A 27,637-nucleotide genomic window follows, 5' to 3' on the forward strand; every position below is an offset into this window, starting at 1 on the left:
ACGAAAAGAGAAACAGTCTCCGACGACGCGTCGAAAAAGAGTGAGAGAGAGAATAAGGCGTGAAGACACCCACAAACAGTTTTAAAGCCCTGGAACAACACGAGAGGGGGTCAGGAATGCTTGACTCAAAGGGGGAGCTATACATCTACGGCGCCGAACTGTGGTGGGAGTGCGAGGACGCTTTCGAGGTGCGTCGATGGAAAGATGATCCTGTGCTCGAAGGAGAGCCTTTCAGATCGGATCTAGCTGCGAGCTGACTTTCACATCTACTTGATCCCTTCTCATCTCGCTTCAGTGCCGCGTCGTTTGCTTGTGGTGTCGAGTTTCGTCGCCGCCGTCCGTTTTCTCTTCTTCGCTCGCTCACTCCTTCTCCCTCTCTCTTCCTTTTCCTTCTACCGCACAGAGCATCAACGTCTTCGATGGAGAATTCACAAGAAGTGCTGCTTCAAGCTCGCGTGGTGAAGCTCACCTCAGGTTCCTTCTTCCTTCGCTTCGGTGGACTGGACGCGTCGGAGGTCAGTTTTCAACTTCAGCTCTCTCTTTCCTCCTTCAAAGTCCGCTGAACTGATATCAGCTCCTTTGGTACCTTTCGCATACTTTCCCAGACCTTTTACACCCCATCTAGATTTTCATCTGAACATGACCTTCATTCTCTTTCCCAACCCTTTCGTCGCGTCGAAAGAAACGTCTCTCCACTCATCTCATGAGCCAAAAACGACGGAATAATAAAGAAAAACGCTACACCACCTTCTTGAACCCCCCAAAGAACTTTGCCGTGAACCCGATCGTACTCATATCCTCCTCCGGATCCACCGCCTCCTCGGGCCTCTCGTTCAACTTGACCGCCATCAACGGATCGCTCAACTCCTCGCCCAACACCAAATCCATCACCTCCCCTAGATCTTCCAACTCGACCCTCACCTCCTCCAGCAAACTCTTCAACATCTCCCTCTTCCCCTTCTCCTTCTCTATCCTCTCCTCCAGGGAAACCATCGTGAAACTGGGCAACGCGTCTCGTCGGAACCGGTTCCAAGTCCACCATTCGAACCCTTCCTCGACTCCTCCAGGAGCTGCACTCCCCGTCACCCCGCCAGGTTCCGGCGTCCCGAACTGGAACTTGGATCCGTAGCCGAAAGGGTTGAGTTGGTGTTCCTTGAGAGCTTCCTCCTTCTTTCGCTTCGCTTCGGCTTGCTGCATCACCGTAGCGTACAAGGCGACTCGGTTGAGATCGTCTCGTTCCTGAGCTCGGACGCGAGTGATGTCGACGTTGGGGATGGGACCGAGCGAGTCGTAGGCTTCGTGGAGTTTGAGGTCGTGGATGAGGTAGCTGTTGTAGGCGAGTTGGAGGAGGGCGGTCGCGAGGGAGGAGGTGAAGAAGGTGAAGGCTTTGGTTTTGGGGGAGAGGCGGATGAGAGCGTCGTAGCCTTGGGAGTGGAGGAGCCAGCCTGGAAGGAGGAGAGGACGAAAAGAGGGAAGTCAGTTGAAAGGCTCGAGATCTAGCTGGGGGAGAGAACGAGGGAGGGACGAGGGTGGGCTGATGGAGGAGGGAGGATCGAGCGAGAGGGAGATGGCGCCGAACCACTCACGATGGAAATGAGGAGCAGCGAGACCCAAGACCCCACCCGTCAACCCCGTATCGATCAACCTCCTGTATCGAATATGACTCCATCGTTCTGGTGCGAGAGGAGGATCGTCGTCGCGATGCCATTTGGGAGAGGCGAGTTTGGCGAGCTGATATCGACGTCGATGATCTTCCGTCAAGCCTAGTTGAAGAAGCAAAGGAGAGACAAAGGTTTCTCGACCGACTGGAGATTGGAATCGGAAGAGAGTCAGCCAACGAACCGAGGAAGAGGGAGGGGAGGGGGAGGGGAGAAGGAGAGAGTCTCGAGCTCACCGAAAAAGACTCCCGTCCAGATGGCCATGTTGATAGCGTTGGTGACTCCATGAACTCCTATCGCTGTGTCCATCCAGATCCCAAGGACGGTTCCCTGACCGAATCCATAAAGAGCTGGGGAGAATAAGAACGAGAGGAGGGAGGGAGGTCAACGGAGGAGGGAAAGACGGGGGAGGAGAAGGGCAACGAACCTCCTGCTGCTACAGCTCTCTTGGTCGTTTGGCTCCGATCTGGATCCAGAGGGTAGAAGAAGGGAAGACTGAGCTTGTCTCTAAGGGAGGCGATGGTTGGTAGAGAAGGGAGGGAGGGAGCGGAAGAGCTCATCTCTCAAAGAGAGGAAGGGAGAGAGAGATGGTGGAGGGTTGAGGGGAAGGAGGGGAGAGCCCCGCGAAAGAGAGAGAAAGCTGAGAGAGTGAGCCGAAGGAATATTTTCACAGATCCCTTTCGCAGAAGATGATCTTCTTCCTGGTCTTCTCGACAGTCCGACTCTCAGAAAATCCAAAACAACAAAACAGAGAGCGTCAACAAACTGCGTAGGAACCAATCGAGGGCAGGTCTGCGAGCTTCGAGCTTCCTTCCTCCCTTCCCTTCCAACGCCGACCCCTCTCCCCTTCTCTTTCCAGGAAAAATGTCCAACCCCAACGCCATCTCCATTGAACCCACCGCCAAACCCGCTAAGCCTTCTTCTTCCTCCAACAAGCGAAAAGGAGCTCCTACCGGTCCTCCCCAAATTCGAACGACCAACGACGACGGTTCCCTCGCTCCCGTCGCCTCCTCTTCTTCAGATCCAGCTGCCAAGAAGCAGAAGAAGTTCTTCAAGCACAGGTTGCCGGAGGAGGAGAGACCTGAGAAGGAGGAGAAGGAGGTTGGAGTGAGCAAGCTCAAGGCTGGGTTGAGGCAGGCGAAGAGGTTTTTGGCGAAGGTGAGTTGTTCGAGGGCGACTGAACGAGAGCTGGGATGTCTGTGGTTTGGAAGAGAGATGATGTAAGGGTATTGGTAGAGAGATGGAGATGAGCTGAAGGGGATGTGGCAACGAAGGAGGTGCGGGTTGGTTGGAGGAGGGGAGGGAAGGGGAGTCGTCGAGTTGAGCTCGAGCTCGTCGAAGGACGGACTGGACTACGACTTACAGGCCCAAAGAGGGATTCATATATACTCCGAGGATCTTAGTCGCCGTTGAGATCCGAGATCTACTCTTCGACGACCAGCTCCCCGAAGCTGAGCTCAACTCTTTCGAGACGTTGAGCTCGACTGTTCCCTCCCTCCCTTCCCTTCTTTCCTCGACTTCTCGTCTTCGACGCTCTTCTTCTTCGAACGCGCTTCATACTCTTCGACCACCGCCTCCTCAGCTTTCCCAAGCCTCTCGAACGAACCATTGAACTGACTCCTCCTCCTCCCTTCCTCTCGGTCTTCTTCAGGAGGGACTCACCGCCGACGTCAAGATCGAGACCGAGCGAAAAGTCAAGAGTCTTCAGGCCGATCTCGATCGAGCTCTCGTCAGGAACGAGGAGAAGAAGAACGCTGCCAAGTACCACATGGTTCGTCTCTCCTTCCCCGTTCTCTCCCTTGTCGTTCTCCTTCAGCGACGCGTCCGTCTCTTTCTTCGCTTCGCCTCGAAGCTGACCCGTTCCCCCTCCCCTTCCCCCTCTTCGTTCTATCAACCAGGTCAAATTCTTCGGTCAGTCCATCACCGCTCCCTTCTTCCTCGGTCGTCGTGCCTCACATCTCCTCCCTGACTGACCCTCTCGTCCCGTCGCGTCTCCTTTCCTTCTCGTCCAACAGAACGACAAAAGCTCATCCGACGCCTGAAACCCCTCCTCAAAACCCTCTCCGCCACCGCTGAAACCGACGCCGCTACGCTCAAGACCCTCAACCAGGAGATCCTCGATCTTCGAGTCGGGTTGAACTACGTTCTCGTTCGTCCCCTTTCCCTCTCTCTCTCCCTCCCTTCCTTCCTTCCCGACCCGCTCTAACATCCCTCTCCTCCCCTCCTCCCTTCCTTCCACCCCCCTATCTCAATCCCTTCACCCAGAACTACCCCAACTCCCAGAAATACATCTCCCTCTTCCCTCCCTCCTCGTCCAAACTCCCCGAAACCGAAGCGGCCGTGGTCGCGGTCGTGGAGAAGGAGGATTCCAAAGCGCTGCCCAACCTGAGGAAGAGCAAGAGCAACGCGGACGAGACGGACAAGAAGAGGAGTGAGTTGGTCGAGAGGATCAAGGGGTTGATGGTCGAGGGGAAGTGAGTCGTTCTTTCTTTTTTTCGTTGCGTTCCGTTCTGGGTGGTTTCGTTGCGTTTCGTTTCGCTTCGCTTCCTTCCTCGCCTCTCCATCTCGGTTGGGTTCCTAGGGTGTTGGCTGGCTTCGAACCAATCGAACCTGTCCCTAACTCTTTCTTTCTCCTCTCTTCCAACTTCCCCGCCCCTTCCCCTCCAGGCTCTCCTCCGAACCCGAACTCGAGATCCTCCACGACGCGTCGACGGGGGAGAAGAGGAAGAGGAGCATTCTTGACACCCCCGCTGGAGGCCAAGGAGCCGGTTCGGGAGAGGGAGCATCGAAGGAGGACGCGAGTGGTCTGGCTGGGGACGATTTCTTCGGTGGGGACGAGAGCGATTAAGGCTGGCTCGAGCGAGGTGCGACGAGGGGTCGTTCGTTTTTTTTTTTTTTTTTTTGCGTTTGGTCTTCGACGATGCTGGTGCTGCTGCTGCTTGGGTGAGTTGGGTGTAAGAGAGGGACCAGGTGATGATGAGCTTGGATTTGGAACGAGAACGAACAGATCCGCAGAGGACCAGAGAAGGAGGGAGAGAAGGAGGGAGAGAGAGAGAAAGAATGGGGATCGTTTCATGACATCTCGAGGTCGTTTCGGTCCAAAAGTTACAGTACAGTACAGTACAGTAAACAAAGTAAGCAAAAAAAAGCAGGAGTCGGTTGGTTGAATAGACTAGACTAGCTAGTAAATCGATCTTCGTACAAAAGAAGAAGCGGTGAGGGAGGGCGGTGGTGGTGGGTGGTGGCGCGTCGGTCGGGTTCTCGTCCTCGTCGTCGTCGTTTTCGGTGCTGGTTGTTCAGGGTTGTGTGAGGAAGTCCCAGACGATCTCCCTGAAGGCTTCCCTCGGGGTGTTGGTTTCCTGGTTCACGCACCAAAAACGAACAAAAGAAGGGGGTGTGAGCTTTTTTTGAACGCGTCGGAGGGAGGGGAGGGAGGGACGAACGACGTCGGGCGTGAGAGAAAGGACTTGAGCGACGGTTGGGAGGAGGCTGGAGGAGGTGTTGGGGTTGGAGTTGGAGTTGGTGATGGGTGGGAGGCTGAGGTTGGTGATGGTGCTGGGTTCGTTGCTGGAGAGGGAGAAGAGGGAGGTTGTTTGGTTTGGTTTGGGGTGAGCTCGGGAGGTTGTTCGAAGACGCGAGGAAGAGAGAGAGAGAGAGAGATAGATGAAATAAAATTGAAAACTCACGTGTCGTTTGATTCCTCCCCTTCTTCCCCTGCTTCCTCCTCCTCCTCTCTGGCACCCAACGCGCGGAGTCTCCTCCTGGCTCTCTGCTCGTCTCGAGCTCGTGCAGCTCTGGTTGCCTCCGCGACGGTCATTTCCCTTCCACGACTATCTACCAGGATGAGGGGACCGTCAGGAGTTCTTCTGGTGAAGATGTAGTCCTCCTCCTCGTCCGACGACGCTGCTGCTCTCCTCGCTCTGCTCCTTCCACCGCTCCTCTCCCGGCTGTCCCTGTTGAGCGGATGTTGGTCCCATTCCTCCTTGGTCAAGAACCACTCGTCCGTCCACCCGATTCCATTCTCGCCCTCGTATTCAGCTCCAGCCTGAGCGTCGCGTTGAGGTTTCCTAGGCGACGGCGAGGACGAGGGCGCGGGAGGGAGGCGAGCCGTTCGGGGAGGAGAGGAAGAACGGGATCGATGCTGCTTGTGCTTTCGCTGAGAGGGGAGGGGGGACGAAGAAGGAGAGAGGAGAGTCGAGAGGTAGTGCGTCGTGGGACGACCCATTTTGGAGAGGAGGAGAAGGAGAGGCGGAGCTGGTGGGATTGAAAGAAGGGAAGGAACAGTCAGCGTTCTTGTCAGGGATTTCGATCAACGAAGGATAGGCTGAATGCTCACGAGAAGAGAATCACTCTAGTAAGATCGAGTATGAACGGATGGGTTGTGTTTTTCGGGCGGGATGGAAGTCGGGAGGCAACCAAAGGTCGAGGCTGCTTTCACTTGAAGCTCACCGTTTTCGTTTCGTCTTTGCTTCCTTTCCCTTAACGACCACCCAGCCACTCCCTACCCAAATCGTCTTCGTGCATCTTCGAGGGAATGCTCACGTCCTCTCAATCGACCTCGTCGACTTCAACTTCAACCTTCACCGTGTTCTCACCCCCTTCTTCCTCAACGTCAAGCTTAACCTCGAGCTCAACGTCCTTCCTCCCTCCCTTCCCCCCTTGTCCTTCCTCCTCTCAACGCCTCAAACCCCCGCGTTTACCGAGGACGATCTCCGATATGGATATCTCGTCCGAGTCGGAGTCGGATGCAGATCCAGATCAAGAGATAACCCCGGAGGATCTCGTCGAGGAAGGATCAGAAGAAGAGAAGGAGGCCGGCGAGACGAAGGAGGAAGAGCGCTCGATCGATCCTCTGCTAGCTGCAAAAGTGGCTTCGGCTCTGCTGGGGTCGGTGTTGTTCACGAGGGGCCAGATACCTACGTGAGTCGAGTTATGGTAGGGCGCTGAGCCGAGCGGAATGGAGCCTGAGTTGGAAAGCTGATTTGAGCTCGTTTGGTTTGTTTTTTTGGGTTGTTGCTTTGACGATGAAACGAGAAAAGGACGATCCAACAACTCGCTAAACCTGCTTCGAGATCTTCGGTGAGTTCTCATTCTCTCATCTTTCCTTACGTTCTCGTCGAGGCTGGTTCTTGTTTCCTACAGCTTCTTTAACCGAAGCGACCCTCTCCTTCTCCCCTCCTCTCCCAACTGACCTGCCCTTCTCTCTCTCTTGAAATTAAACCAGACTCCCACCCCCCTCCCCAAACGACCCTCCTACCTCCCCTCACGCCCTCAACCCTCCTCTCTCCTCCTCCCCGTCCTCGAAGCCTTCAACGTTTCCCTCCAACAAGCGTTCAGGACGCTCGCTGCTCTTTCCTCTTCTCCTCCCACACCCTCCTCGTTCTCTTCCCAGCGATCAACAGGTTCGATTGAAGCAGGACCCACCCTCATGTTTCTCCACGGCCCAAGCTTGCTGCTGCCCAAGGGCTTGTTCGGCGTTCAACTGCCTCCGCTCGCGTCGCTTTCTCTCGACGAGAACGAGAATGAGAACGAGACGGGGAGGGAGGAAGCGAGGAGGTGGGATACGATCGAGAGGGCTGTTCTAAGGGGGCTGGTTATGCTTCGAAGTAGGAGTTCTGCTTCGTATGGGAGTGATTCGTTAGGTGAGTGATTTCTTTTTTTGAGACGCGTCGCCGGCCGTCGTCTTTCTCCCTTTCTTCGCTTTCTCCCTTTCTTCCTCTCTCCGTCCCGTCCCTCCCGATCGAACCTTCTCAACTGACCCTTTGCTCGTTTTTTAAAAAAACTCATCTCTGCCCAAACCCCAACCCTCAGCGCCATCAAAAACCCACCTCCTCCTCCTCGCTCCTCGTTCCTTCTCTCACTCCTCCTCTCACCACCACCCTTCCTCTTCCTCTTCCCCTTCCCACCCCTCCTCGCCTTCCTCCTGGCTCCCCCGTCCAACCCTCTCCCCTCGACTCTCCTCGTTGCTCTTCACACCACCACCTGCACCCCCAACAACAACAACAACAAAAACAACAACGACGGCGGGCTCAAGAATCATCAAAACGCTGCAGAAGCGGAAGAAGGGCGTTCAAACCGAGTTTGTTAGGATCCGGATAGATGGAGGTGGGGTGGTGGGGGTTGAGGATGGATGGGCGGAGGGGAAGGAACGAGGGGGGGAAGAGGGAGAGGGAGAGGGAGAGGGCGAGATGGTGTGGTTCGTTTGGGAGGGGGGGAGCGTGGAGGGATGGAGGGAGAGATGAGCGATGAACGCGAACTCTGAACTACTGCTTGGTATTGAGGAAGAGCTCGGAGAGTAAAAGAAGAAAGGGAAACAGAGGGGAAAGAGGTGTGGAAGAAGCGACGCGTCGCGAACTCGAAGCGACGAAGGAACCGGACTGAAACGAAAACACGACCGACGAGAAGGAGGTGCCCACGTAGGGTAGGTAGGGTGGAATCTCGTGCGTCGAGAAGGTGGGTGAGAGTGTGGTCGTGAGAATGAAAATGAACTCTGATGCTCTAGAGGAAGGGGTTCTTGATAGGGAACGGAGGGAGGTCGACTCGAGAACGACGACTTGTTTGCCCCTCACCTTGGTGTGGGAAAGTTGATCAGCGCTTCCTTCCTCTTTCTCTCTCAATGATTTTCAACTTCTGATCTTACTCTACGAAATCAAATCGTCGCTGCTCTTCCTTGCATCCGAAGAGTAAGAGAAGAAAGGAAAGACGAGGTCGACGCGACGCGACGGGTCCCCTTCCTCTCGGCTCTCACCCGTCCCCGAAACACCCCTTGTTAGATACCATGAACATGCTCAATGAGAAAACAATCTAATCTGAACAACGTCCTCTCTCTCTCCCTCGGCCCCTTCAAATCCACGACGGCCGGTCCACTCAACTCCTCAAGCCCGACCAGAACCCTCCTCCCTTCTTCTTCTCCTCGATCCCAGCCGACGAGTCGCTGCTGGGCGTCTTTCCTCCTGTCCAATCCATCTTGGCGGTGTACTTGTGGATATCACTGACGAAGTGATCTTCGAGCTCGTGGCCTCGTCCAGCGGCTGAGATAAATGAGAGAAAGCGAAGGAGGATCAGCGACGCGAGAGAGGGAGAGGGAAAGAGAGATATGGGGAACGAACCGATTCGTCCGACAGCTTCGTTAACCATCCGGGAACCGAGAATATCGATGTGGTCACCTGAGTTAAACGCCAAAGGAAGGAAATGTCAGTAAGAGCGTCGCGGAGTGGAAGGAAAGGAGCGAAAGAAATGGGACTCACCGGTCGTCGTTCCACCTCGAAGATCGAGAGCCTCAGGAAGATGCGACTGCTCTCGAGTCACAACCTTGATTCCCGCAGGGTTCCACTCCTTCCTCTTCCATCCCTCAACGCACATAGCTCCCAGAGAGAGAAGAGGGACGGTTCCGTCACCTGGAAGGAAAAGGACGGGGAGACGAAAAAGTCAGCTCGAGTTCGACGCGTCCTTCTGCGAAGAGGAACACGAACCTTCTCCGAACTTGACTCCACTTCGGATCGAAGGGTTCGATCCGGCGATGGTGACTTCCGAATCGATCCAGAGATCTCGAGAGAGGGGGAAGTTGAGAGGGTTTTGGCTGGTCGTTCCGTTGGTCGTCTCGGCAGCGTCGTTCTGCGTTCGAAGAACGATCGAAGTCAGTAGAGAGAGAAGTAGAAAAAGACGGGAGGTGATGAGAAGGACCAACCGAGATCTCCTCTCCTTCCGAGTTGGAGTCCGAGTGCTCGTACTTCCCCTTGACGTACCTGCGAGATCGAAAATGAAAGACGCGTCAATCTTCGAAGAACGAAGGTGAGTTGAGAGGATGGGCGTTGGGCTCACCAGTAAGACCTCTCGGTATCCTTTCCGTGACCGTATAGGCAGTAGATTTTCATGCTGGGCGCGTAGGGAAGTTCTGAGGAAGCGATGGAAATAAACGAAGGTCAATTACGAGGTTCGTTCGAATCGGATGGACGAACGAAGGGAATCGAGGCTACTCACGGACTTCGAGAGGGTTCGTCCATTTGGTGTGGTCCTGACCGTTCTTCTTGAGGACGTTAACATCCGTCTCCATACCCGCGGAGTAGTTGGTTCCGAACATTCGCTGTTCGAGGGAGAAAAGAAGAGAAAGACGATCAGCTCCGGTTTCTCGACGAGACGAAGCGAGGCACGCCTCTGGGAGGAAGGAAGGAAACTAACCTGGAAAGTAGGAGGAGTATGTTCAAGAACGTAGGTGTTGGAATCGGACATGGTGAGATTCGGCGAGATGTGTTCTGCCTTGACGCTTCCCTCCTCGGTCGGGGAGTGAAGGTGTCGGAACGAGATAAATCGACCGTCTGCAGGAACAAAGGATCAGAAGATTTCGAGAAGTCAGTCGGACGTCTGAGGGCCGAACGAAGACAGAGGGAAGACTAGGCGAAGAAGAGAACGGACGAGTATCCGTCGCGTTCGTAGGATCGTCGGGAGCCATTTCCGAGTCTCCCCAGATCGAGTCTCCTCCTTTGATCCTGCCGGGAGAGAAGATGCAAGATCGAACCGTCAGCTTGATAGTCTCTGAAGCGAGCTCGAGTTTCGAGCTCCGAGCGGAAGCGAAGGAACAAGGGAGAGAAAAGAAGGACGCACCACATCGACGCACTCCCAGCCCAACTTTGGAAAAGCCCAGCCCTCTCCTTCCTCGAGAACATCTTCTCAAGCATGTATGAAGCAGCAGGGTTGACCTCGACGGTATCTCGCATCTCTCCAGAGAGGAAGGCGGTCATGGCTCTGCGAGGAGCAGAACGGCAGAGAGGAGGTCAGTTGAGTCGAACGACGAGGGAAGAGAACGAGCGAACAAACTTGGCCACTCCGAGCATAGGTCCAGCGATGTTGACGAAGGCTGCAAGGGTGGAGAAGGCTCGTCAGAAAAAAAGTTCGAGGGAAAAGGAAGGGAGGAGGAGGAATGAGACGCGACGAACACTCGATGTTGTCCTCGACCCAATTAGGTCCCCCGTTTCCGAATTGAGGTCCGGAGGCTTCGACCCATTTCATGCTGCATTCGAAGAAGAGGAAGATCAGTGTTTCTGACGAGAAGGACCTCGAGAAGGGAGTAGTCTCGACTCACAAGTACTGTCGGAACGAGGACGACAAGAGGGAGGAGAAGAAAACGGGTTCGATCAGCTTCAAGCTCCCTCTTCTGACTCGGAAGCGAAGCACTCACGACGATGATGGTTCCACCCATCCTACATACACCCAGACGAGGTCAGCGTTCGGTCGGAAAGAAGCGAAAGACCGAGAGACCGGCTCACGAATGTCCAACCAAAACGACCTTCTTCCCGGAAGTCTTTTTGAACAGCTCGATCTTGGACTTGAGGGACGAGAAGTACGCGTCTCGAGTCTCGAGGTTGCAGTAAGATAGACGCCAGTCGTAAGCTGCGAGCTCGAGGTTGTTCGAGTCGTAGTTGAGCGGTGCGAGATTCTGTTCGAAAGCGGCGAGGAAGAAAAAGGGTCAGTTGGGCTCGAGCAATGAAAGGGCGGAGAGTTTCAAGGGAAGGGAGGAAAAGGAGGAGACGTGAACGAACCTCGATGATCTTAGCCCTGCAGCACGAGAAGGGGTGAGGGAGAGAAAGACGCGTCGAAGGAAAGAGTCGTCAGGAGACGCGTCGCAGAATGTCAGAGGAGGGAGGGAGAGCGAAGAGACGAACCAGACCCAGTATCCCTGCGAAGTAAAGCCGCCAAAGCGTTAAAAGTCAGTTTGATGAGAGTGCGAGAAGCGAAACGGGACGGCAGGAGACTCGAACGAACCTGAATGAACTGCGAAGCAGCGTCGAATCCTGCGACGATTTGAATCGTCAGCATCAAATTATTCTCGCCACCACGCCGAGCAGTACGATCCAAACTCACCTTGAGCAGCTCGAACCTTCTGTCCCGGCGGATCCAACCCGGTCTCGAGATCCAAGCTGAGAGCTTTGACCCATTTCTCCTTGTCGGTCACGCTGAGGGCCACATGCAACCGAAACTAGGTCAGCTCTCGTGTTCTCTTAATCAATGATCCGAGAATAATGAGGGAAAGGCGAGAAGGAAGGCTTGAGACGACTCACACAGCTCGAATCATCGACGCCGATCCCCAAAGACGACGACGGAACCAAGGACGAGCGTCGGGTGTTGTTGACCAGCTGCAAGAGAGTATCAGCATAGGGTTCAGCGTTGGCTAGAAGAAGCAAATAAGAAAGAAGAGGAGGGACGAACGACTCGAGACCGCTAAAGGGAGGAAGAGAAAGAAGAAGAAACGAGACGAGACGCGTCAGTTTTCGGTTGTTCGAGACCTGCTTCGAACCTCCGAGAGCTCGCTGTAGCTCAGCAGGATATGAAGGAGAGTTCGAACTCACGTCGAAACGATTCCCTACAAGTCGGACCAGCCGAACGCGTCGCAAAAGAAAAAAAAGTCGCGTCAGTCATCCCTCTTCTCTCGTTCTCCACCCCTTCCCTCTCCTATACTCACAGGAATCAGAATAACCGGATGCACAGCACTCAATCCCTCCTCTCTCAACATCTCTCCCACCTCGAAATCCCTGTTCTTCATCCAGTCGAACGTCCCTTCGTTCACGAAGCTGAAGTTGCTGAGTTTGGAGAGGACGTCCGTTCGAGGCAAGGAGGGCATGTTGAGGCCTGCGGGAAGAGCGGAGGGAAGATCGAGGTCGTCGATCCAGGAGGTGAAGGAGGTGGAGTAGGAGTCTAGGATGTCAGGGCTGGATGGTGGGAGGAGGGGAGGGAGGGAGGGGAGGGGAGGGGAGGGGACGGATGGTGAGTTAGTTTACGAGTCGGAGAGGGGAGAGGAGGGTGGGGAGTGAGAGAAGCGGAGTGGGGGAGGAAGATGGAAATACGTACTGTAAAGGCGAAATCAGGAAATACGCGAGGAAAGCCCCGATGAGAAGACCCAGAGGGAAGATGAACCTGCTCCGTTTGAAGGCCTGGAATCCCGAGAGAGGTCGGTGATCTTCCCGGAGATGTTTGAGGAAGTCGACTTCAGAGAGGCTGGAGCGCAACAACGATGGAAGGAAGGTCAGATGGTGGTCGGCAAGGGAGAGGAGGGCAGTGAAGCAGGAGACGTCGCGACGAGGGGGAGGAGGGAGAGAGGGAGGGACGAGAGGGAGAAGCAAAAGACTCACTCGATCTCGTTCAAAGGAGTTCCTGGAGCGAGGACCTAACAAGGATAGGTAAGGAAGGAGGTCAGCATGTGCGACCTCGTAGGTTTTGAGTGAGCTCGGAAGCAGAATCGTTGACGAGCTTCGGTGTTGAGCTCGATCAGACCTCGATCAAAACCTCCCTGTCTCCCCCCCTCTTTCTCAGCCCTGCATCCCTTCCGAAGCTTAACCTCAAGCCGCGTACTGCGAGGGCACCTGAAGGTACCCTCTAGTAGTAGTCCAAGGAGTCCGAGAGCAAGAGGAGATCGTGTTGTTGAGCTCGAACGGAAGCTGGTCCCCAACGTCAGCCTCCTCCTCCTCCCTCCTTCATTCATTGAGCTCGTCCGCTACCCTGCACCTCGCTGAGCCCTTCTTTGAGCTTTTATACTCCTCGAGGTCTTCCGATCAGCCCAGATGATCCCTCCTTTCTTCTTGGGATTGAGCCTAAGGACGGAGACGGAGACGAGAGCGAAAGAACGACTCACTCGATACTGGCCATTCCCTTCGCTCTTCAAATGAACCGAAAGCATGTCCTCACTAGGAAGGGAGAGACCACCACCTTCTCCTCCACCAGAGTCACGACCTTCGGGAGCTCCTCTACGTCGCATTGTTGGAGTTGGAAGGGCTTGAAAGAGGGGAGGATGAAGATGGGCGAGAGGGAGAGAGCGAAGGGGAGGAGAGTCGTCTTTATTTTGGGAGGAAGACAAGCGATATCGGCATTTTTTCAAGAGAGTCAGGGAGGATTGTTAGACCTGACATTGAGATGAGATCGAAAAGGACTTACGGGCAAAAGAGACGAGCTTGATAAGGGAGGAGGAAGAGGAGAGGATGGGTGTTGAGGTCGAAGGGAAGCGGTCGAGGTCGAACGAGATTTCGGAGGGTGATTCCTTTATTGATTTTCTTGGCGTTCGCTGGGACCCTTTCCTTCGAGAGAGAAGAGGCGAGCTAACTTCTTACTCGCAGAATCTGAAGTCTTCTCGAGAGGGGAAGAAGGAGAGTTCTGACGCGTCGTCGAGGCTGATCTCTCGATCTCGTCGTCAGGGACCGAGGCCTCTCTTCCTAAAGGTTCAGCAGCAAATCTTCCTCGATCACTCCAACAAACTTTTCATCCCACGCGTCCCCGAGAAGAATTTCCCTGTTGATCCAAAACGGGCCCAGAAGAAGGTGATGGGATCCTTTCCTTCTTCCTGGGCGTCTTCAAAAAAAAACGATCCGACCTTGTTCAGTTTCGCCTCCCTTCCCTCCTTTCCACCTCCCAACCCTCTCCCTCACACTACAGAAGGAAGACTTCTTAGCGCCTTCCCCTCTCCCTCTTCCTCTCCCTCTCTCCCCGTACGGCACAGCCCTCTATACTAGACTCGACCTCTCCTCGTCCAGTCCCTCTCGTCCTCCCTTCAAAAGCCTCACTTCAAAGGCCCCCCCCCTTCCTTCCCTTCAACACTCTCTCACCCGAGTTTCTTTCAAGGAAGTCCCCCTTTCAACCTCCCTCTCTCTCTCCTCTCTATACATCAGGTAAGTCTTCTTTTCTTGTTCTATAGTTGCGATTAATCGACGATTCGGGTCCTATGGAAAGGAACCTTCGTCGACTCGACTTCCCTTCCCTTCCCTTCCTCCTCCTCCCTTCTTTCGTTTATCGTTCGTTCCTCGACCTCCGCATCGAGCTGACCTTCATCGTTCTTCCTCTTCTTTTTCTTCTACGACCTGTTCTGTTCGCCTGTCCTCCTCTCTCGCTCTCCTCGAATTCGCCTCTCTCTCTCTCTCTTGCAGGCAGGTCCTTCGCACCTACCCTCCGTCTCCACCACCACTCGACCAGCTACTTCACTGTATCTAGTCTCCTCCTCGCCACCACCTCCTCCTCCTCTCCTCTCGTCGTCGGCCTATCCAGCCAACAACACTTTTCTCTAATAAACCTCCCAATGAGCAAAACGCCTATTACCACTTCGACTCCTCCCGTTTCTTCCGTCCCCGTCAAATCAGCTTGGGCCAAAGGTCCTCCAGTCATCTCCCCTTCGCCCACTCCTTCCACCTCTTCGTCCACCTCCAGACCCTCCTCCCCTAAGCCCACTCAGCAGAACGGCGCCAACGGAGCCGGAGGTCACTCGAGGAAGCCTAGCCTGTTGGCAGGAGGACGAGCTATCGGAGAAGGGGTCGTCGTCGGACGAGGTGCTCCCAGTGGAGTCGCCGTTCCTGGAGCCAAGACTGGTGAGTACGACGGTTTCTATATTCTCTCTTGTGGCGAGATGGGAGCGTGGGAGAGACGCGCATGGAAGGAGGAAGGAAGGAAGGAGGAGGAAGGCAAAAGACCTCGGTTTCTTGCGCGTTCCACCCAGAGAACGAGGTTTTTCGTTCTCAGAGTTCTGTTTCTTTCGCTGGACTCCTACCTCCCTTCTCGATGGACTGGAACGCTCAGGCTGGTGCAGGAGAAGCTCGTCGATGAGCTCATGAGCTTACCGTTTTTTCATTTCCTCTCTTTTCGCTCTCGATCTCAATCAAGGCTCCTCCAACATCAACTTCGGTTCCATCGACGATTCGAGCGCGACCCTTTCCTCGTCGCCAGCAACCCACCCTTCCACAGGCTCCCACCTCGAGACCGCTGCCGTCCGAGCGTTCGGATCCGTCGTCGCTGCTGCTCCCAACGGAAGCCCAGCTGGAGCTCAACGACAGATGAGCATCCCTTCCGGAGTCGTCGCACCCGCTGCTCCCTCCTCGTCCTCGCCCGTCGCCACTTCCGCTGCCGCTACTTCTCCTACCTCGACTGCCACTCCTCCCGCCACCTCGTCCTCGTCGGCTCCAGCTCCTTCGACTGAGGCTGCTCCCAAGAAGAAGATCGACGTCCACTCCCTCTTCCAAACCCAGTCGTCCGCTCCTTCGGCTCCTCCTGCTTCCACTCCCTCCCCTTCAGCTCCCTCCACCGCTCCTCCTCCTCCTCCTCAGTCTCTCGATCGACGAGGATCGTCGGCGTACGAGTCAGCTCCTCGGAACGGTGGTCCTCCTCCTCCCGGAGGTCCTCCTCAGCACTACGGCGGACAGCAGTTCTACCCTCAGCAGCAGCAGCAGGGACCTCCTTCGTCGCACCTTCGACCTCCTCAGCCTCAGTCGACTCCTCGGTCGCCTCCTCACCAGCACCAGCAGCCTCAGGGAGCTCCTCAGCAGCAGGGAGGACCTGGATCGCCTTTCCCTAGGCCTTCCGCTATCGTCAACGGTCGACCTCAGCAGCAAGGACCCGGACAGGCTCAGCAACAGCAGCAGCAGCAGCAGCAGGGACCCAACTCGAGCCCCAGACCTGGTCACCAGCAGATGCAGAACATGCCTCCTCAGTTCTACCCTCCTCAGCACCAGCAACACCCTGGAATGCCCTACGGTTACGGCGTGAGTTGAAACCCTTTCGATCCCGACCTTCCTTTTTTTCGTTCGTTCTGACCTTCCTTCCTTCTTCCTTTCTCCCTCAACAGTACCCTCCCATGGATCAGCAGTACCAGCAGTACTACGGTGGCATGCCTCCTCCCAACCAGTTCGCCTACCAACCCTACGGACAGCCCTACCCTCCTCAGCACCAGCAGCAGCAGCAACAGCAGCAACAGCAGCAGATGCCTCTCTCCCCTCGAGGAGCCGCCAACGCTCCTCTTTCCTCCCCTTCGCCTTCCTCCTCCAACCCTCAGCAGACCCCAGCTGCCGCTCCCTCCACTCCTCAACACCGACCTGCCAACCTCACCCAGTCGTCCTCGTCCACCTCCATCCCTTCCTCCCCAGCTCCTCCTCACTCCTTCTCTCGACCTTCCAACTTCAACCAAGCGTCGACTCCCTTCTCTCCCTCCGCTCACCACCAGCAACCTTCGTACGGAGGTCAGCCTCACCCCGGAGCCGTCCCTTCGTCCCCTGGAGGAGCCAACCTTCGAGGAAACGCCGTCGAGTTCCAGCCCGCCAAGAAGAGCTCCGCCATCAAGTTCTCTCGACCTGACGGAACCACCGTCGAGGTCAAGGATCTCGCCGCCGTCAAGAAGGACGCTGCTGCTGCCGCTGCTCTCGCCTCGGCTCCTGCGTCGTCGTCGACTCCCTCCCCTCCCGCTCCTGTCGCGGCCGTCAAGCCTGCGAAGGCTGATCTCCCCAAGATGCCCGTGAGCGTGAGGATCGAGACCGCTGCTCAGAACGCTGCTAGGGTCGCCGAGGAGGAGAAGGAGAAGAAGATGAAGGAGGTCGAGAAGAAGGAGGAGATCGAGAGGAAGGAGAGGGAGGAGAAGAGGAAGGTTGCGGCGAAGGAGAAGGAGGAGAAGGAGAAGGCTGACAAGGTACGTTCAGCTCGACGGAGGAATCGAAAAGAAGAGACGAAGGGAAGTACTGACTCTTTCGCTCGATCTTCGTTCGTTCTCACAGGAGGCTGAGACCAAGAGGGTCGCTGAGGAGGAGGAGGCTGCTAAGGTCAAGGCTGCTGAGGAGGAGGCTGAGAAGGTCAAGGCTGAGGAGGAGGAGAAGAAGGCTGCTGAGGCTAAGAAGGTCGAGGAGGAGGCTGCTCTTGAGAAGAAGAAGGTCGAGGAGGCTGCTGCCGCTAAGAAGGTACGCGTCGTTTTCGTCTCGTCTCGTTTCGTTTCGTTCCTCGAACTGACGCGTTCTCTTTCTTCTGTCTTTCGTTCAGGCTGAGGAGGAAGCTGCTAAGGCTGCCGAGCTCGAGGCTGCCAAGAAGGTCGCTGCCGCTGAGGAGGAGAAGAAGGTCGAGAAGGTCGAGGAGAAGCCCGTCGAGCCCACCACCGAGAAGGCCGTCGTCGAACCCACTCCCGCTCCCTCCACCGCCGCTCCCACTCCTCCCATCGCCGCTGGACTCCCTCCCAAGCCCTCGGATCTCCCCGCCAAACCCGTCGAGGCCGCTCTCGATGCTATCAAGCTCAAGTCGTCTCGACCTTCGGCTCTCGACCTCTCCTCCGTCGCCGGAGACGTTCAACCTCCCCTTCCCTCTGCCGTCGCTCAATCCCTCCAGTCCGCTCGATTCATCAGCGAACCCAACTCTACCACCTACCCCGAAGGCATCCAATCCCCTCGACCCGAACTCAACGCCTCTGCTCCCGCTGGAAAGTTCCGATACGACCGAGACTTCCTCCTCCAGTTCATGGAGGTTTGCAAGGAGAAGCCCGAGTCGCTTCCTCCTCTCGAGTCGATCGGTCTCGAGGCTGACACCAACGGTGGATCCAACTTCGGAGGTCGACGAGGAACTCCCTCGAGGACGGGATCGTCGATGGGACCTCCTGGAGGATCTCGGTCGTCGTCGTTCGCTGGAACTCCTCGAGCTGGAGCTCCTACGGGAGGATTCAGCATGGGAATGGGATCGTTCGGAACCGGAAGCGTTGGAAAGACCAGTGCGGATCGATTCGCTCAGTCTCAGGGAGGAGTCGGACTATCCAGTCGAACTCCCATGTCTCGACAGCCCTCCGCCGGATCGTCCTACCCTGCTCAGGCCCCTGCTTCCCCTGGAGGACCCAAGGGAGCTCGAGTTCGTTCGGAACGAGGTCGAAACAGATCGGACGCTCCCGCTTTCCCCATGCCTACCGTCCTTTCCGACGTCCCCGTCGCTCCTCTCGTCGAGTCCGCCAACCGATGGACTTCCGGACCCAGCAAGCGAGGCCAGCCCGTCGACGAGAACTCCCCAGCCGTCGTCGATCGAAAGGTCAAGGGACTGCTCAACAAGCTCACGATGGAGAACTTCGAGTCGATCTCGGGACAGATTCTCACGTGGGCCAACAAGTCGGAGGAGGAGAACGACGGACGAACGCTTCGACAGGTCATCAAGCTCATCTTCGAGAAGGCTACCGACGAGGCTCACTGGTCCGAGATGTACGCTCGTCTCTGCAGGAAGATGATGGACACCCTCGGCGACAAGGTTTCGGACGAGAAGGTCGTCGACTCCAAGGGAGCTCCCGTCACCGGAGGATCGCTCTTCAGGAAGTACCTCCTCAACCGATGCCAGGAGGACTTCGAGAAGGGATGGGCCGCTCGAGAGTCTACCCACGCCGCCGCTCAGTCCAAGGCTGCCGACGACAAGGCCAAGCTCGAGGCCAACGCCGCTGCTGAGGAGGCTGCGAAGGAGTCCGGAGAGGAGAAGCCAAAGGAGGAGGCTGCTCTCATGTCGGACGAGTACTACGTCGCTCAGAAGGCCAAGAGGCAGGGACTCGGACTCGTTCGACTCATCGGAGAGCTCTTCAAGTTGGAGATGCTTACCGAGAGGATCATGCACGAGTGTGTCAAGAGGTTGCTCGCCAACGTCGTCACGCCCGAGGAGGAGGACATCGAGTCGCTCTGCCGACTTCTCACCACCGTCGGAAAGACCCTCGACTCGCCCAAGGCCAAGCCTCACATGGACGTCTACTTCTCGAGGATGAACCAGCTCAGGAACAACCCCGTCGTCGCGTCGAGGATGCAGTTCATGCTTCTGGTTCGTTATCCTTTCTCTCTTCGCTCTCGTCGTCTCCTTCGTTCGTCTAGATTCTGTTTTACTGACCTTCGACTTTCTTGCGTTTCTCCTTTGCGTTAACAGGAGGTCGTCGAGCTCCGAAGCCGTCACTGGAAGGAGAGGAACGAGACGCAGGGAGTTCAGACTCTTGCTCAGATCCGAGAGAAGGTTCGTTCTCCCTTTCCCTTTCTTCCTTCTCTCACCTTCTCAACGCGTCTTTCGCTTCCTTTTCGAACATCGAGCTGACCTCTCTCTTCTCCTCTTTTTTTTCCCTCGTTCACAGGTCGCTCAAGACGCTCAACGATCCGCTCAAGACTCGATGAACCGATCTTCGTCTCAGCGACACGGAGGAGACTCGTCTCGAGGTGGATCTCGACGAGGTCAGCAGCGAACCGACTTCGGAGCTCCCCAGCAGCAAGGTGGAGACGGATGGAACACCGTCGCCGCTCCTCCTCGAAACCCAGGAAAGGTCGGAGACCTCGCCCACTTCGGAAAGATCGAGAAGCGAGCTCCCTCTGGACCTCAGACCTTCGGACCTTCGACCGTCTTTGGACGAAACAAGGGAGCCAAGTCGGCCGAGACTCCTCCCATGTCGAGGGTCAACTCCAACTCCAACATGTTCTCGCTCCTCAACCAGGATGGATCGTCCGGAGCCGATGCGTCGTCGCCTGCTTCGAGTGAGCCTGCTCCTCAGAGGAAGAGGCTGGTGTTGAAGCCTAGGACCAAGCCTGTTGAGGGAGAGGAGGGTGAGGAGAAGGAGGAGGGTGAGGTGGATGAGGAGGAGGAGGAGGAGGGAGAGGAGGAAGAGGAGACTGCTGCTGAGGAGTCGATGCCCAAGGAGGAGGCGGATCGGTTGATCAAGAACAGGGTTGCTGAGTTCTACAACGTCAAGGTTCGTTTCTACTCTACTTTTCAGCGTCTCGACTCCCTTTTCTTTTAGATCTCCTCGAGACGCTCAAACTGACCCCCTTCGTTGCTTTCGTTCGTCTCCCACAGGACCTTTCCGAGGCCGTCCTTCAACTCAAGGAGCTCCCCGCCGTCTACGTCAAGAACCACGTTGAGAAGCTCATCTCTCACGCCATCGATGCCAAGGTCGCCGACTTTGAGCTCACCCTTCAGCTCTTCTCGAAGGCTGCTGAGGAGTCTGCCGTTTCCGCCGACGATTTCAAGGCTGGGTTCGTTCTTCCTTCCCTCCCTTTCTCCCTTGTCTTCCCTTTGCTGACCTTCCCCCTCTCGTTCTTCGTCCCCTTCAGATTCGCCTCGACCATCGAGTTCCTCGACGATCTCGTCTCCGATGTCCCCAAGGCCTACACTCTCGCCGCTAAGCTTCTCGCCGCCGCTAAGCTGTCGAAGGAGGACGTCGAGGCTCTCGGAGAGACCATCAACCTCGACAACGAGCCCGTGGAGTCGCCGAAGGAGAGGCTGGTGAAGGAGTTTGAGGCGTCGTTGGCTAAGGAGGAGTAGACGAGTGGTGAGCATCACACCTTTCCTATTTTTCTACGCGTCGAAATCAACTCCCGAGTGGCTTACTCTTCCCTCCCCTCCCTTTTTTGCCTTCAGTTCTCGGATCATCCATCATCTCCTTTCTCAGTCAACCCACCCATCTCTCTCTCTTAGCATCTTTCTCGTTCGCATCTTCCCTGTTCGCTCAGCTCGCTCGGCTCGTCGCATCTTTTTGCTCGCATCCCATCCATCCAACATCTCCGCTACCATCTCGTCTATTTCCACGCCATCCCCTCTCCAAAACACCCACCCATGACCCTATGCCCTCTCTGTTATGCTACGACGTCCTCCCATCAATAATACGGACGGTTGTCTCCTTTTGCACACTTCGTTTCTCGTTTTCGTTCTCCTCCCTTCTGTTTTGCTCTTCTACTACTAGTTTCTTCTTGTTCGTGTTACCCCTTTCCCCTCTGTCTCCCGTTTTCACGCCCTCCTTTCCGTTGTGCTTTTCTTTTCTTTCGCTTCTTCGCGTTTCACGAGTGTCGTTCAACTGGTTTCGTTATCTTTTCGTTCTTCGTCTCCTCTTTCGTTTCGTCTTTCGAAGATATCACAGATCTACATGCTTTGCGTCGTACAATCCTGCGGTGTGGGTGAAAAGGAGAGGGTTCTGGGGGTGAAGGGGGGCTGAGAGGCTCAACGAGGGAAGACGAACGGGTAGGAGAAGGACGCGTCGTCCGTCGACCATCGCTCAACGGAATCGAGCAACCCAAGAATCATTAGGGTGCATTGTATATCCTTCTCCACCCATGCTCGATTTATCTACCTTCTCTAACCCAAACCCGAAACTCCCACCTCTGCCACTGCTCACTCGAACCTCAACACAACCCCTCCGTTCGAACTGACCACCTCGGTCTTCCCTCCTCCTCCTCCTCCTCCTCCTCCTCCAGCACCACTCTCCACCTCTCCCCAAACCCTCCCATCCACCTCTCCCTTCTTCACGATCCCCTCACCCTCAACCTTCGTCCCCTCCGACCCACTCGTCCTCCCTTCGAACCGACTCCCTTTGAACCCTCCTCCTCGATGAACAACCTCCACCGATGCGTTCGACGTCCTCACGAGCGAGTTCAAAGCTGAAGAAGGAGATTCAAGAGTAGCGGTGACGGACGCGTTGGAGGTTTCGATCTTGGAGTTTGAAGAGGACGAGGAGGCTGAGGAGGAGGAGGAGGCTGAGGAGGAGGAGCCGAACGACGCGAGCTTGACCTCGATGGGACCGTTCGACGAGACGAGTTCCAGTTTCCCTCCTTCTGGCAAGGCGACCTCCTCCAGGATTTCGATAGCGGCGTTGGAAGTAACTACTTTGACTCTATCGGCCCTCCATGTCTTCTCGGCTCGAACGGGTTTGTTGGAAGTGATGATTTGGATGGAGGGAGAGGTTATTTCTCCTTGAGTGTGAACCTGAGCGTTGGAGGTTTTGGCTGAGAGGGAGGAGAGGGTTTGAAGTGGAGAGGTGAAGGTGATGGGTTGGTTGGAGGTGAGGAGGGAGAGGGAGAGGATGGGTGACGACGAGGTGGAAGGGAGGGAGACTGAGTGAAGGGTGTTGGAACTGATGGTTTCGAGGGAGAGAGATGCGAGGAGGGAGGCTGGAGCTGAGGAGGGAAGGTGGAGGGTGGTGTAGAAGACGAGAGGAGGTCGAGGGATGAAGGGTCGGTTGGGAGTCTGGGAGAACGAGAGAGGGGGGGAGGAGGAACGGAGGTGAGCTTCTTCGTTCCTTTTCCTTCCTTTGGTGTACGAAACGAAGGCAAAGAGACGAGACTCACGTAGATTCCTACTCCCTCTCCACCTCCAGGACGTCTGAGCTTCACGACCGTCATATACTCCAAATCATCCACGTCCCTGAACCTGACTTCCACGACGACCTTGACTTCGGCGACGACTCCTCCCGCTGACTTCTTCTCTCCACCTCCTCCTCCTCCTCCAGCTTCGTCTTCGTCCTGGATGTAGACCTCCCCAGCCGACGTAGATCCACGAGAGATGAAGAAGAGATCCTTAGCGGAGAGCGGGAGGTGGAACTCTGCGAAGGCGGAGAGAGGGTAGCGAACGTTGGAGGACGACGAAGGTGCTGGGGAAGAGAAGGTGGCATGCTCGAGGATCTCTCCGTCGGAGGAAGGAGGGATCGTAGGCGAGATGGCCCCAGAGGAGAGTAGATTTCCCATCGAGCAAGAAAGAGGAAGATGAAGGAGGTCGAGGGAAGTTTGGTTGGGGGCAGAAGAGGAGGGAAGGCGGTTGGGGAGAAGGAAGGGACGACGGAAGCGAGCTCAACGAAAGAAAGAGCCAATGAGAGACTGATTTTGGAAGTATGGTAGGAAACCTGTCGGACTGCACTTTCTCCGGGAATGGATCAGCTTTGATAAGATGAGAGTCCGACCTCTTTAGACTTTCTTATCCCCTTGAAGATGAGGGAACGGGCGGGCGAAAGACGAGCGACGCGTCCTCTCGAGACGAACACGACAGCTTCTCCTGCCTGATATCTATACTGGCTCGACTGCTGATTTTCTTATTCAAAATCGTGTCTATAACTCGACCTCCCCAGCGCTTCATTTCGCCGTGCACAAGGAAAGGAAGAGAACGGAAGGCGAGACGGACGCGTCGAGTCTTCTCGTCCCGCGCGAGTGAGGTCTCTGGCATGCCCAGGAGAAGCAACATGGCCATAAAAACCTTCTCGATGAGACGAGGAACACAGCTTTGGGTCAGGCGAGAGGAAAAGAGCAAGACATCGAAAGGGGGAGCATCGAAGAAACAGCAAGGTCCACACTCCCGAAGCTATGTCAGTCCATTCAAAAAGAGCTAGGCAAAATTTAACATCGAGCATAGAAAAGAAAAAAAAAAAAGCAGAGATAGAAAGAGGAGACGCGTTATCGTCGACGCGAGAGATGAAGAGGGAGTGTCCACCGTCAATCGAGTCATGAAAGTTCTGCATCGAGAGGCTTTGACGATCGACCGACCCTCCGGCCATCTCAGACCAATTCAAAAGGAGAGATAGAGAGAGCACAACGAAGATGAGAGTGAGGAAACGAGAAGAAGATGGAGTGGTCGACGTGCGAACTCGACCTGTCAAACAGCGTTGCCCTTTTCCACCTCTTCCATGGAAGAAGCAGATTAACCTCATAATCTTCTGCAAGATACAAGAGGTGACCAGCTTTCTTCGACGGAAGGGAGGTGAGTCGATTCGACACGTCTGTCTGGGCCGTCGTGCCCTCAGTCGATCAACAGAAGGCAGCTGATCTGAAAGGCATCAAGGACGTAGCTGGAGGAGTTCGAAGAGAAGGGAAGCGAACAAAAAAAGACAAAGGAAAGCAGCCGGGTTTGAAAGCAAACGGCTTCGTTGAGTCGACTCGTGAAAGTTTCGCCAAAAGGATACCAATGAGACCACAAGGAGGAAGTGGTGACTTCCGCTGTGTACTTCACGAGAGAAAGGGAGAGAAAGGGAAGGAGAGAGGGAGAAATGTTGAACTGATCGTCTCCTCCCTTCGTCGGTGAGTAACCCTCAACGGTCCTGAGGAGGTTTGATACAGGTTCGTGATGAATGGAATCTCCGCGAACACTACTTTCGAATCCTAACAGAACAAAAAGAGAAGAAAGGATGCATGGAGAGGCCTGTGAAAACAAGGCAGAGGAACGACGCGTCGAGAACCGACTTCTTCAGAGGAGATCCAAGACGCAGATCCTCGTGGGATTTCTGTCTCCAAAAGCTGGTTCAAAGGAGCGCCTGCATAGACGAGCGTGTGAGATGGCGATGGAAGCAGAGGATAAGAAGGGAGAAAAATGCTCGAGAGGTGTAGAGTCGCTTCCTTGTCTGGGATCAAGGCCTTCGTCGGTCTCAAGGAGACGAAGGCGGAGTCCGAGACAGGGGAAGACGATCGCCGACCTCAGGAAAGTCCCCTCTTGAGTCATAGGAAGAGAAGGAACGGAACAAGTTGAAGAAAGGAGCGAAGTGAGGAACGCGTCGCGCTCCGCTCCTCCCTTTCTCTCCTCCCTTGGCCCTGCGAGCACTTTGGAGGCAGATCTTCGTCAAGCTGTTTCCTCAAGGATTTCCTAAAGAAACCTATAAACTCATCGGAAGGCCAAGAGGTGGTCCGAGGAGCCGCTCAGGACGGGAAGTGACGGATCTGCTTCCTCTGCTTGCGTCGACTCGCCTCGTCCTTCTCTCTGAGGACGCGGTTCGTCTCGCATAGGACGAGAAGGATCTAGTCTGGTAGAGTAAGATTCAAAAGTGGAAAGAGGTGAGAGAGAAAGAGGAAGGAACGCTGGGGACCTCTCCGAACCATGGGGAGGTTCGAACGAAATTGAGTCGTCGTTCTCTCCCCATGGGAGGGATACTCGAGCGTAGATCCCACTGACTCCACCCTTTCCGTCGAGTCAAGATAAGAAAAGAAAGACGAAGAGAGATAGACAGAGAGGGAAAGAGGTTTTCTCCCTCCCCAGCGAGAGGTTCCCCCACCCCGGCGCTCTCGGTCAAACCTCTTCTTTCCTTTTTTAATCAGGAAGGAGACAAGAGTGGCCGACGAACAGAGGACGGGAAAACTCAAGCAAGGAGGGTAGGAAACGGAGCCAGGAAGGGGGAAGGAACGTGAAAGAAAGATCGGAAGAGCGAAAAGGATGCGCTAGCGAAGGCGGTTACCCAACTCTACAAGCTTCCAGACAGCAAGCTCTACAGAAGAGTAGAGCGAGATGCTGGAAGAAGATCAGCGCTGGGGAAAGGACCTTTTGTTTCACGAAAGAAGGAAAGAAGAAGAAGATGATGGCCGTTGAGAGGTGAAAGAGAAAAGAGAGAGTGAGGAGGACGAGAGATTTCGAGTCACCTGACTTTTGCGCTGCTGGGTTAGTAACCGCTTCTATGCCTCCTCTCTCAGAAGCTGAAGGAGATAAGAGCTAGAGTGTAGAGTTCAGAAAAGGTCCAAAGGACAGAAAGGAGGGAATGTTGGATCAAAGTGAGACGCGTCGAGGCGACCTTCCTCCGTCCAGCACCCAGACCCTTCTCTAAAGCCACAAAGTTGACCTCGTTCCTCCTGCACCTCTCTCTTACTATGAACTAACTTCTTGCGAGACGAGAGAATGAAAATCCTTCTTTTCGTCGTGAAGGAGAAGCTCTCGTCCGAAACTGCGGAAGGAGGAAAAGTGAGCTCGAGGAAGGAGGGAGTCGACTCGAAGCCACCAACGCTCGAGGACCTAAAGCCAACTCGTAGCACTGTAGAAGAGCTCGTCAGTGAGTTCCTCTTCTCGATCCGAGCAAGAGGGAGGACGAGAAAGAAAGGAGGGAAGAAAGCTGAGAAGGAAACCAGCGAGCTGACCTTTTCATGAGCTCTCCTTCCTTCCTCCCTCCCTTCGTTTCCTACCAGCCTCCTCCCTCTCTGCCTCTCATCGTTGCATGAGAATCTCCCCCTTCGTTCGAATGGCATCCAAATACGAATCCTGGTCCAAATCAGACCTCATCGCTCATCTCCTCAAGCTGGAATCATCAGCAGCTTCGACCTCGACCTCGACCTCTACCTCTCCTTCCTCCTCTCGACTTCCTTCCCCTCCTCCTCCTCCTCCTCCCGCCGCTTCCCCCATCCCTACCTCCCTCCTCGCCACTCCTTCGTCATCCACGACCTCCCTTTCCTCCGACCTCCTCGCCGAACCTCCTAAAGTCCCTCGTCATGTCCGTCGGCAGCTTCTCAAGAAGAAGGACCTCAACCGACCAGTGATCCCCTTCGACGACTACCCTCGTCGAAAGATCGCTCTCAAACTGTCCTACCTCGGATCTCCTTACTGCGGTCTCACCTCCCAGGGAACAGCCATCACTCCTCTCCCAACCGTCGAAGGAGTCCTCAAGGACGTTCTCGAGAAAGCGAGTCTCATCGAGCCAGGGAAGGGCTGGGACGGCTGTGGGTTCGCGAGGTGTGGGAGGACGGATCGAGGAGTCAGTGCAGCAGGTCAGGTCGTCAGTTTCTGGATCAAAAGTCGGCTGGCTTACGATCCTGAAATTCACGAGCCTAGGGATGAAGGGAAGATTTTCTTTGGAGAACCTGGGTACGGAGGGAAGGGAGAAGAGGTCGAAGGAGGAGACGCGACGACGACGACGACCCAACTCGACAACGGTTCCTCCGTCGAGCACGAAGGTCTCTCCCCCATGGCTCCTCGTCAGGACAGTCCAGCCAAGGAGTTCAACGGATCCCTCAAAGTCGAATACCCCTACCTCAACATCATCAACAAACTCCTCCCCGACACCATCCGAATCCTCGCCTGGTCCCCTCTCCACCCCGCCTCCGAGTTCGACGCTCGCTACTCGTGCTCGTACCGTCACTACAAGTACTTTTTCTCCCTCAACGCCATCCCCTCCGGAGCCGACGCCGACGGACGCGTCCTCGACGTCGAAAAGATGCAGGAAGCAGCGTCGTACCTCGTCGGAGAGCACGACTTCCGAAACTTCTGCAAGATCGACGGATCCAAACAGATCACCAACTACACTCGTCGAATCCACTCGGCTACCATCTCTCCCGTCAACCCTATCACCGCTCTCCCCTTCGTTCCTTCCCCTTACTCCTCCATCTCGCCAACCCACCTCTCCCCCGATCAGGACCTCCTCGCCTCCCAACCTCCCTCCGAAACCGCCCCAGGTCAATTCTTCGTCCTCGATCTCCTCGGACGAGCCTTCCTCTACCACCAAGTCCGTCACATCATGGCCATCCTCTTCCTCGTCGGAGCAGGACTCGAAAAACCCACCGTCGTCAAGGACCTCCTCTCGTGGGAGTTCAAACCGACCTACGAAATGGCGGACGGAGAACCCCTCCTCCTCTGGGATTGTGGGTTCCCGGAGGGGTTGTTGAACTGGCAGTACGGGATCGGAGCGTTGGGGGAGAGGGAGCAAGGGGACGGGAACGAAGCGAGCAGCAGTCATCCTAGCAAGCACAGCGCCGCCGCCG

At 55.6% G+C, this 27,637-nt stretch overlaps 11 protein-coding genes across 11 annotated transcripts; 7 read left to right on the forward strand and 4 right to left on the reverse strand.

Annotated features, from left to right (window-relative positions):
* Window positions 1-738: 738 nt before the first annotated feature.
* Window positions 739-2,218, reverse strand: BDY24DRAFT_415061 (uncharacterized protein; the record flags this gene model as incomplete). Its single annotated transcript, XM_076643401.1, has 4 exons — window positions 739-1,445; window positions 1,587-1,805; window positions 1,895-2,008; window positions 2,086-2,218. The coding sequence occupies 4 exons, from the start codon at window positions 2,216-2,218 to the stop codon at window positions 739-741; spliced, it is 1,173 nt and encodes a 390-aa protein (XP_076496626.1).
* Window positions 2,219-2,491: 273 nt separating this feature from the next.
* Window positions 2,492-4,561, forward strand: EFG1 (Efg1p). Its single transcript, XM_076640393.1, has 6 exons — window positions 2,492-2,816; window positions 3,310-3,429; window positions 3,557-3,569; window positions 3,674-3,807; window positions 3,924-4,132; window positions 4,326-4,561. The coding sequence occupies exons 1-6, from the start codon at window positions 2,523-2,525 to the stop codon at window positions 4,504-4,506; spliced, it is 951 nt and encodes a 316-aa protein (XP_076496627.1). The 5' UTR covers window positions 2,492-2,522; the 3' UTR covers window positions 4,507-4,561.
* Window positions 4,546-6,066, reverse strand: BDY24DRAFT_388626 (uncharacterized protein). The gene is made up of 4 exons (XM_076640394.1): window positions 5,995-6,066; window positions 5,345-5,912; window positions 5,102-5,225; window positions 4,546-5,017 (listed from the first exon to the last, which is right to left on the reverse strand). Exons 2-4 carry the CDS (start codon window positions 5,881-5,883, stop codon window positions 4,955-4,957), a joined length of 726 nt encoding a protein of 241 aa, XP_076496628.1. The 5' UTR covers window positions 5,884-5,912; window positions 5,995-6,066; the 3' UTR covers window positions 4,546-4,954.
* BDY24DRAFT_55638 (uncharacterized protein) lies at window positions 6,062-7,418 on the forward strand. Its single transcript, XM_076644988.1, has 3 exons — window positions 6,062-6,578; window positions 6,698-6,737; window positions 6,883-7,418. Exons 1-3 carry the CDS (start codon window positions 6,193-6,195, stop codon window positions 7,306-7,308), a joined length of 852 nt encoding a protein of 283 aa, XP_076496629.1. The 5' UTR covers window positions 6,062-6,192; the 3' UTR covers window positions 7,309-7,418.
* Window positions 7,419-8,525: 1,107 nt separating this feature from the next.
* Window positions 8,526-12,273, reverse strand: LRO1 (phospholipid:diacylglycerol acyltransferase; the record flags this gene model as incomplete). Its single annotated transcript, XM_076638098.1, has 22 exons — window positions 8,526-8,689; window positions 8,768-8,824; window positions 8,906-9,055; window positions 9,131-9,272; window positions 9,346-9,403; window positions 9,480-9,552; window positions 9,639-9,741; window positions 9,837-9,973; window positions 10,071-10,144; window positions 10,260-10,400; window positions 10,473-10,512; window positions 10,592-10,665; window positions 10,738-10,742; window positions 10,834-10,855; window positions 10,922-11,091; window positions 11,195-11,210; window positions 11,318-11,331; window positions 11,418-11,446; window positions 11,517-11,608; window positions 11,714-11,823; window positions 11,862-11,873; window positions 12,115-12,273. The coding sequence occupies 22 exons, from the start codon at window positions 12,271-12,273 to the stop codon at window positions 8,526-8,528; spliced, it is 1,842 nt and encodes a 613-aa protein (XP_076496630.1).
* Window positions 12,274-14,424: 2,151 nt separating this feature from the next.
* BDY24DRAFT_388631 (uncharacterized protein) lies at window positions 14,425-15,791 on the forward strand. The gene has a single exon (XM_076640395.1). It carries the CDS (start codon window positions 14,713-14,715, stop codon window positions 15,601-15,603), a length of 891 nt encoding a protein of 296 aa, XP_076496631.1. The 5' UTR covers window positions 14,425-14,712; the 3' UTR covers window positions 15,604-15,791.
* A 1,893-nt stretch (window positions 15,792-17,684) lies between these two features.
* Window positions 17,685-17,954, forward strand: BDY24DRAFT_329415 (eukaryotic translation initiation factor 4G1-domain-containing protein; the record flags this gene model as incomplete). The annotated part of the gene is made up of 1 exon (XM_076637109.1): window positions 17,685-17,954. A coding segment is annotated over one exon (270 nt), but the record flags the coding sequence as incomplete, so codon positions are not given.
* A 369-nt stretch (window positions 17,955-18,323) lies between these two features.
* BDY24DRAFT_340419 (MIF4G domain-containing protein) lies at window positions 18,324-19,478 on the forward strand (the record flags this gene model as incomplete). Its single annotated transcript, XM_076637398.1, has 2 exons — window positions 18,324-19,214; window positions 19,317-19,478. The coding sequence occupies 2 exons, from the start codon at window positions 18,324-18,326 to the stop codon at window positions 19,476-19,478; spliced, it is 1,053 nt and encodes a 350-aa protein (XP_076496633.1).
* Window positions 19,479-21,400: 1,922 nt separating this feature from the next.
* On the reverse strand, window positions 21,401-23,100 carry BDY24DRAFT_55767 (uncharacterized protein). Its single transcript, XM_076644990.1, has 3 exons — window positions 22,493-23,100; window positions 21,993-22,391; window positions 21,401-21,604 (listed from the first exon to the last, which is right to left on the reverse strand). Exons 1-3 carry the CDS (start codon window positions 22,886-22,888, stop codon window positions 21,551-21,553), a joined length of 849 nt encoding a protein of 282 aa, XP_076496634.1. The 5' UTR covers window positions 22,889-23,100; the 3' UTR covers window positions 21,401-21,550.
* A 2,786-nt stretch (window positions 23,101-25,886) lies between these two features.
* BDY24DRAFT_409626 (uncharacterized protein) lies at window positions 25,887-26,415 on the forward strand (the record flags this gene model as incomplete). The annotated part of the gene is made up of 2 exons (XM_076642826.1): window positions 25,887-25,938; window positions 26,072-26,415. A coding segment is annotated over exon 2 (315 nt), but the record flags the coding sequence as incomplete, so codon positions are not given.
* Window positions 26,416-26,424: 9 nt separating this feature from the next.
* On the forward strand, window positions 26,425-27,549 carry DEG1 (pseudouridine synthase DEG1; the record flags this gene model as incomplete). Its single annotated transcript, XM_076637090.1, has 3 exons — window positions 26,425-26,674; window positions 26,870-27,213; window positions 27,292-27,549. Coding segments are annotated over 3 exons (852 nt in total), but the record flags the coding sequence as incomplete, so codon positions are not given.
* Between the last annotated feature and the right edge of the window lie 88 nt (window positions 27,550-27,637).

The sequence above is a fragment of the Mrakia frigida genome, assembly GCF_051309035.1.
Source record: "Mrakia frigida strain ATCC 22029 unplaced genomic scaffold BDY24scaffold_15, whole genome shotgun sequence".
Classification (NCBI taxonomy): domain Eukaryota; kingdom Fungi; phylum Basidiomycota; class Tremellomycetes; order Cystofilobasidiales; family Mrakiaceae; genus Mrakia; species Mrakia frigida.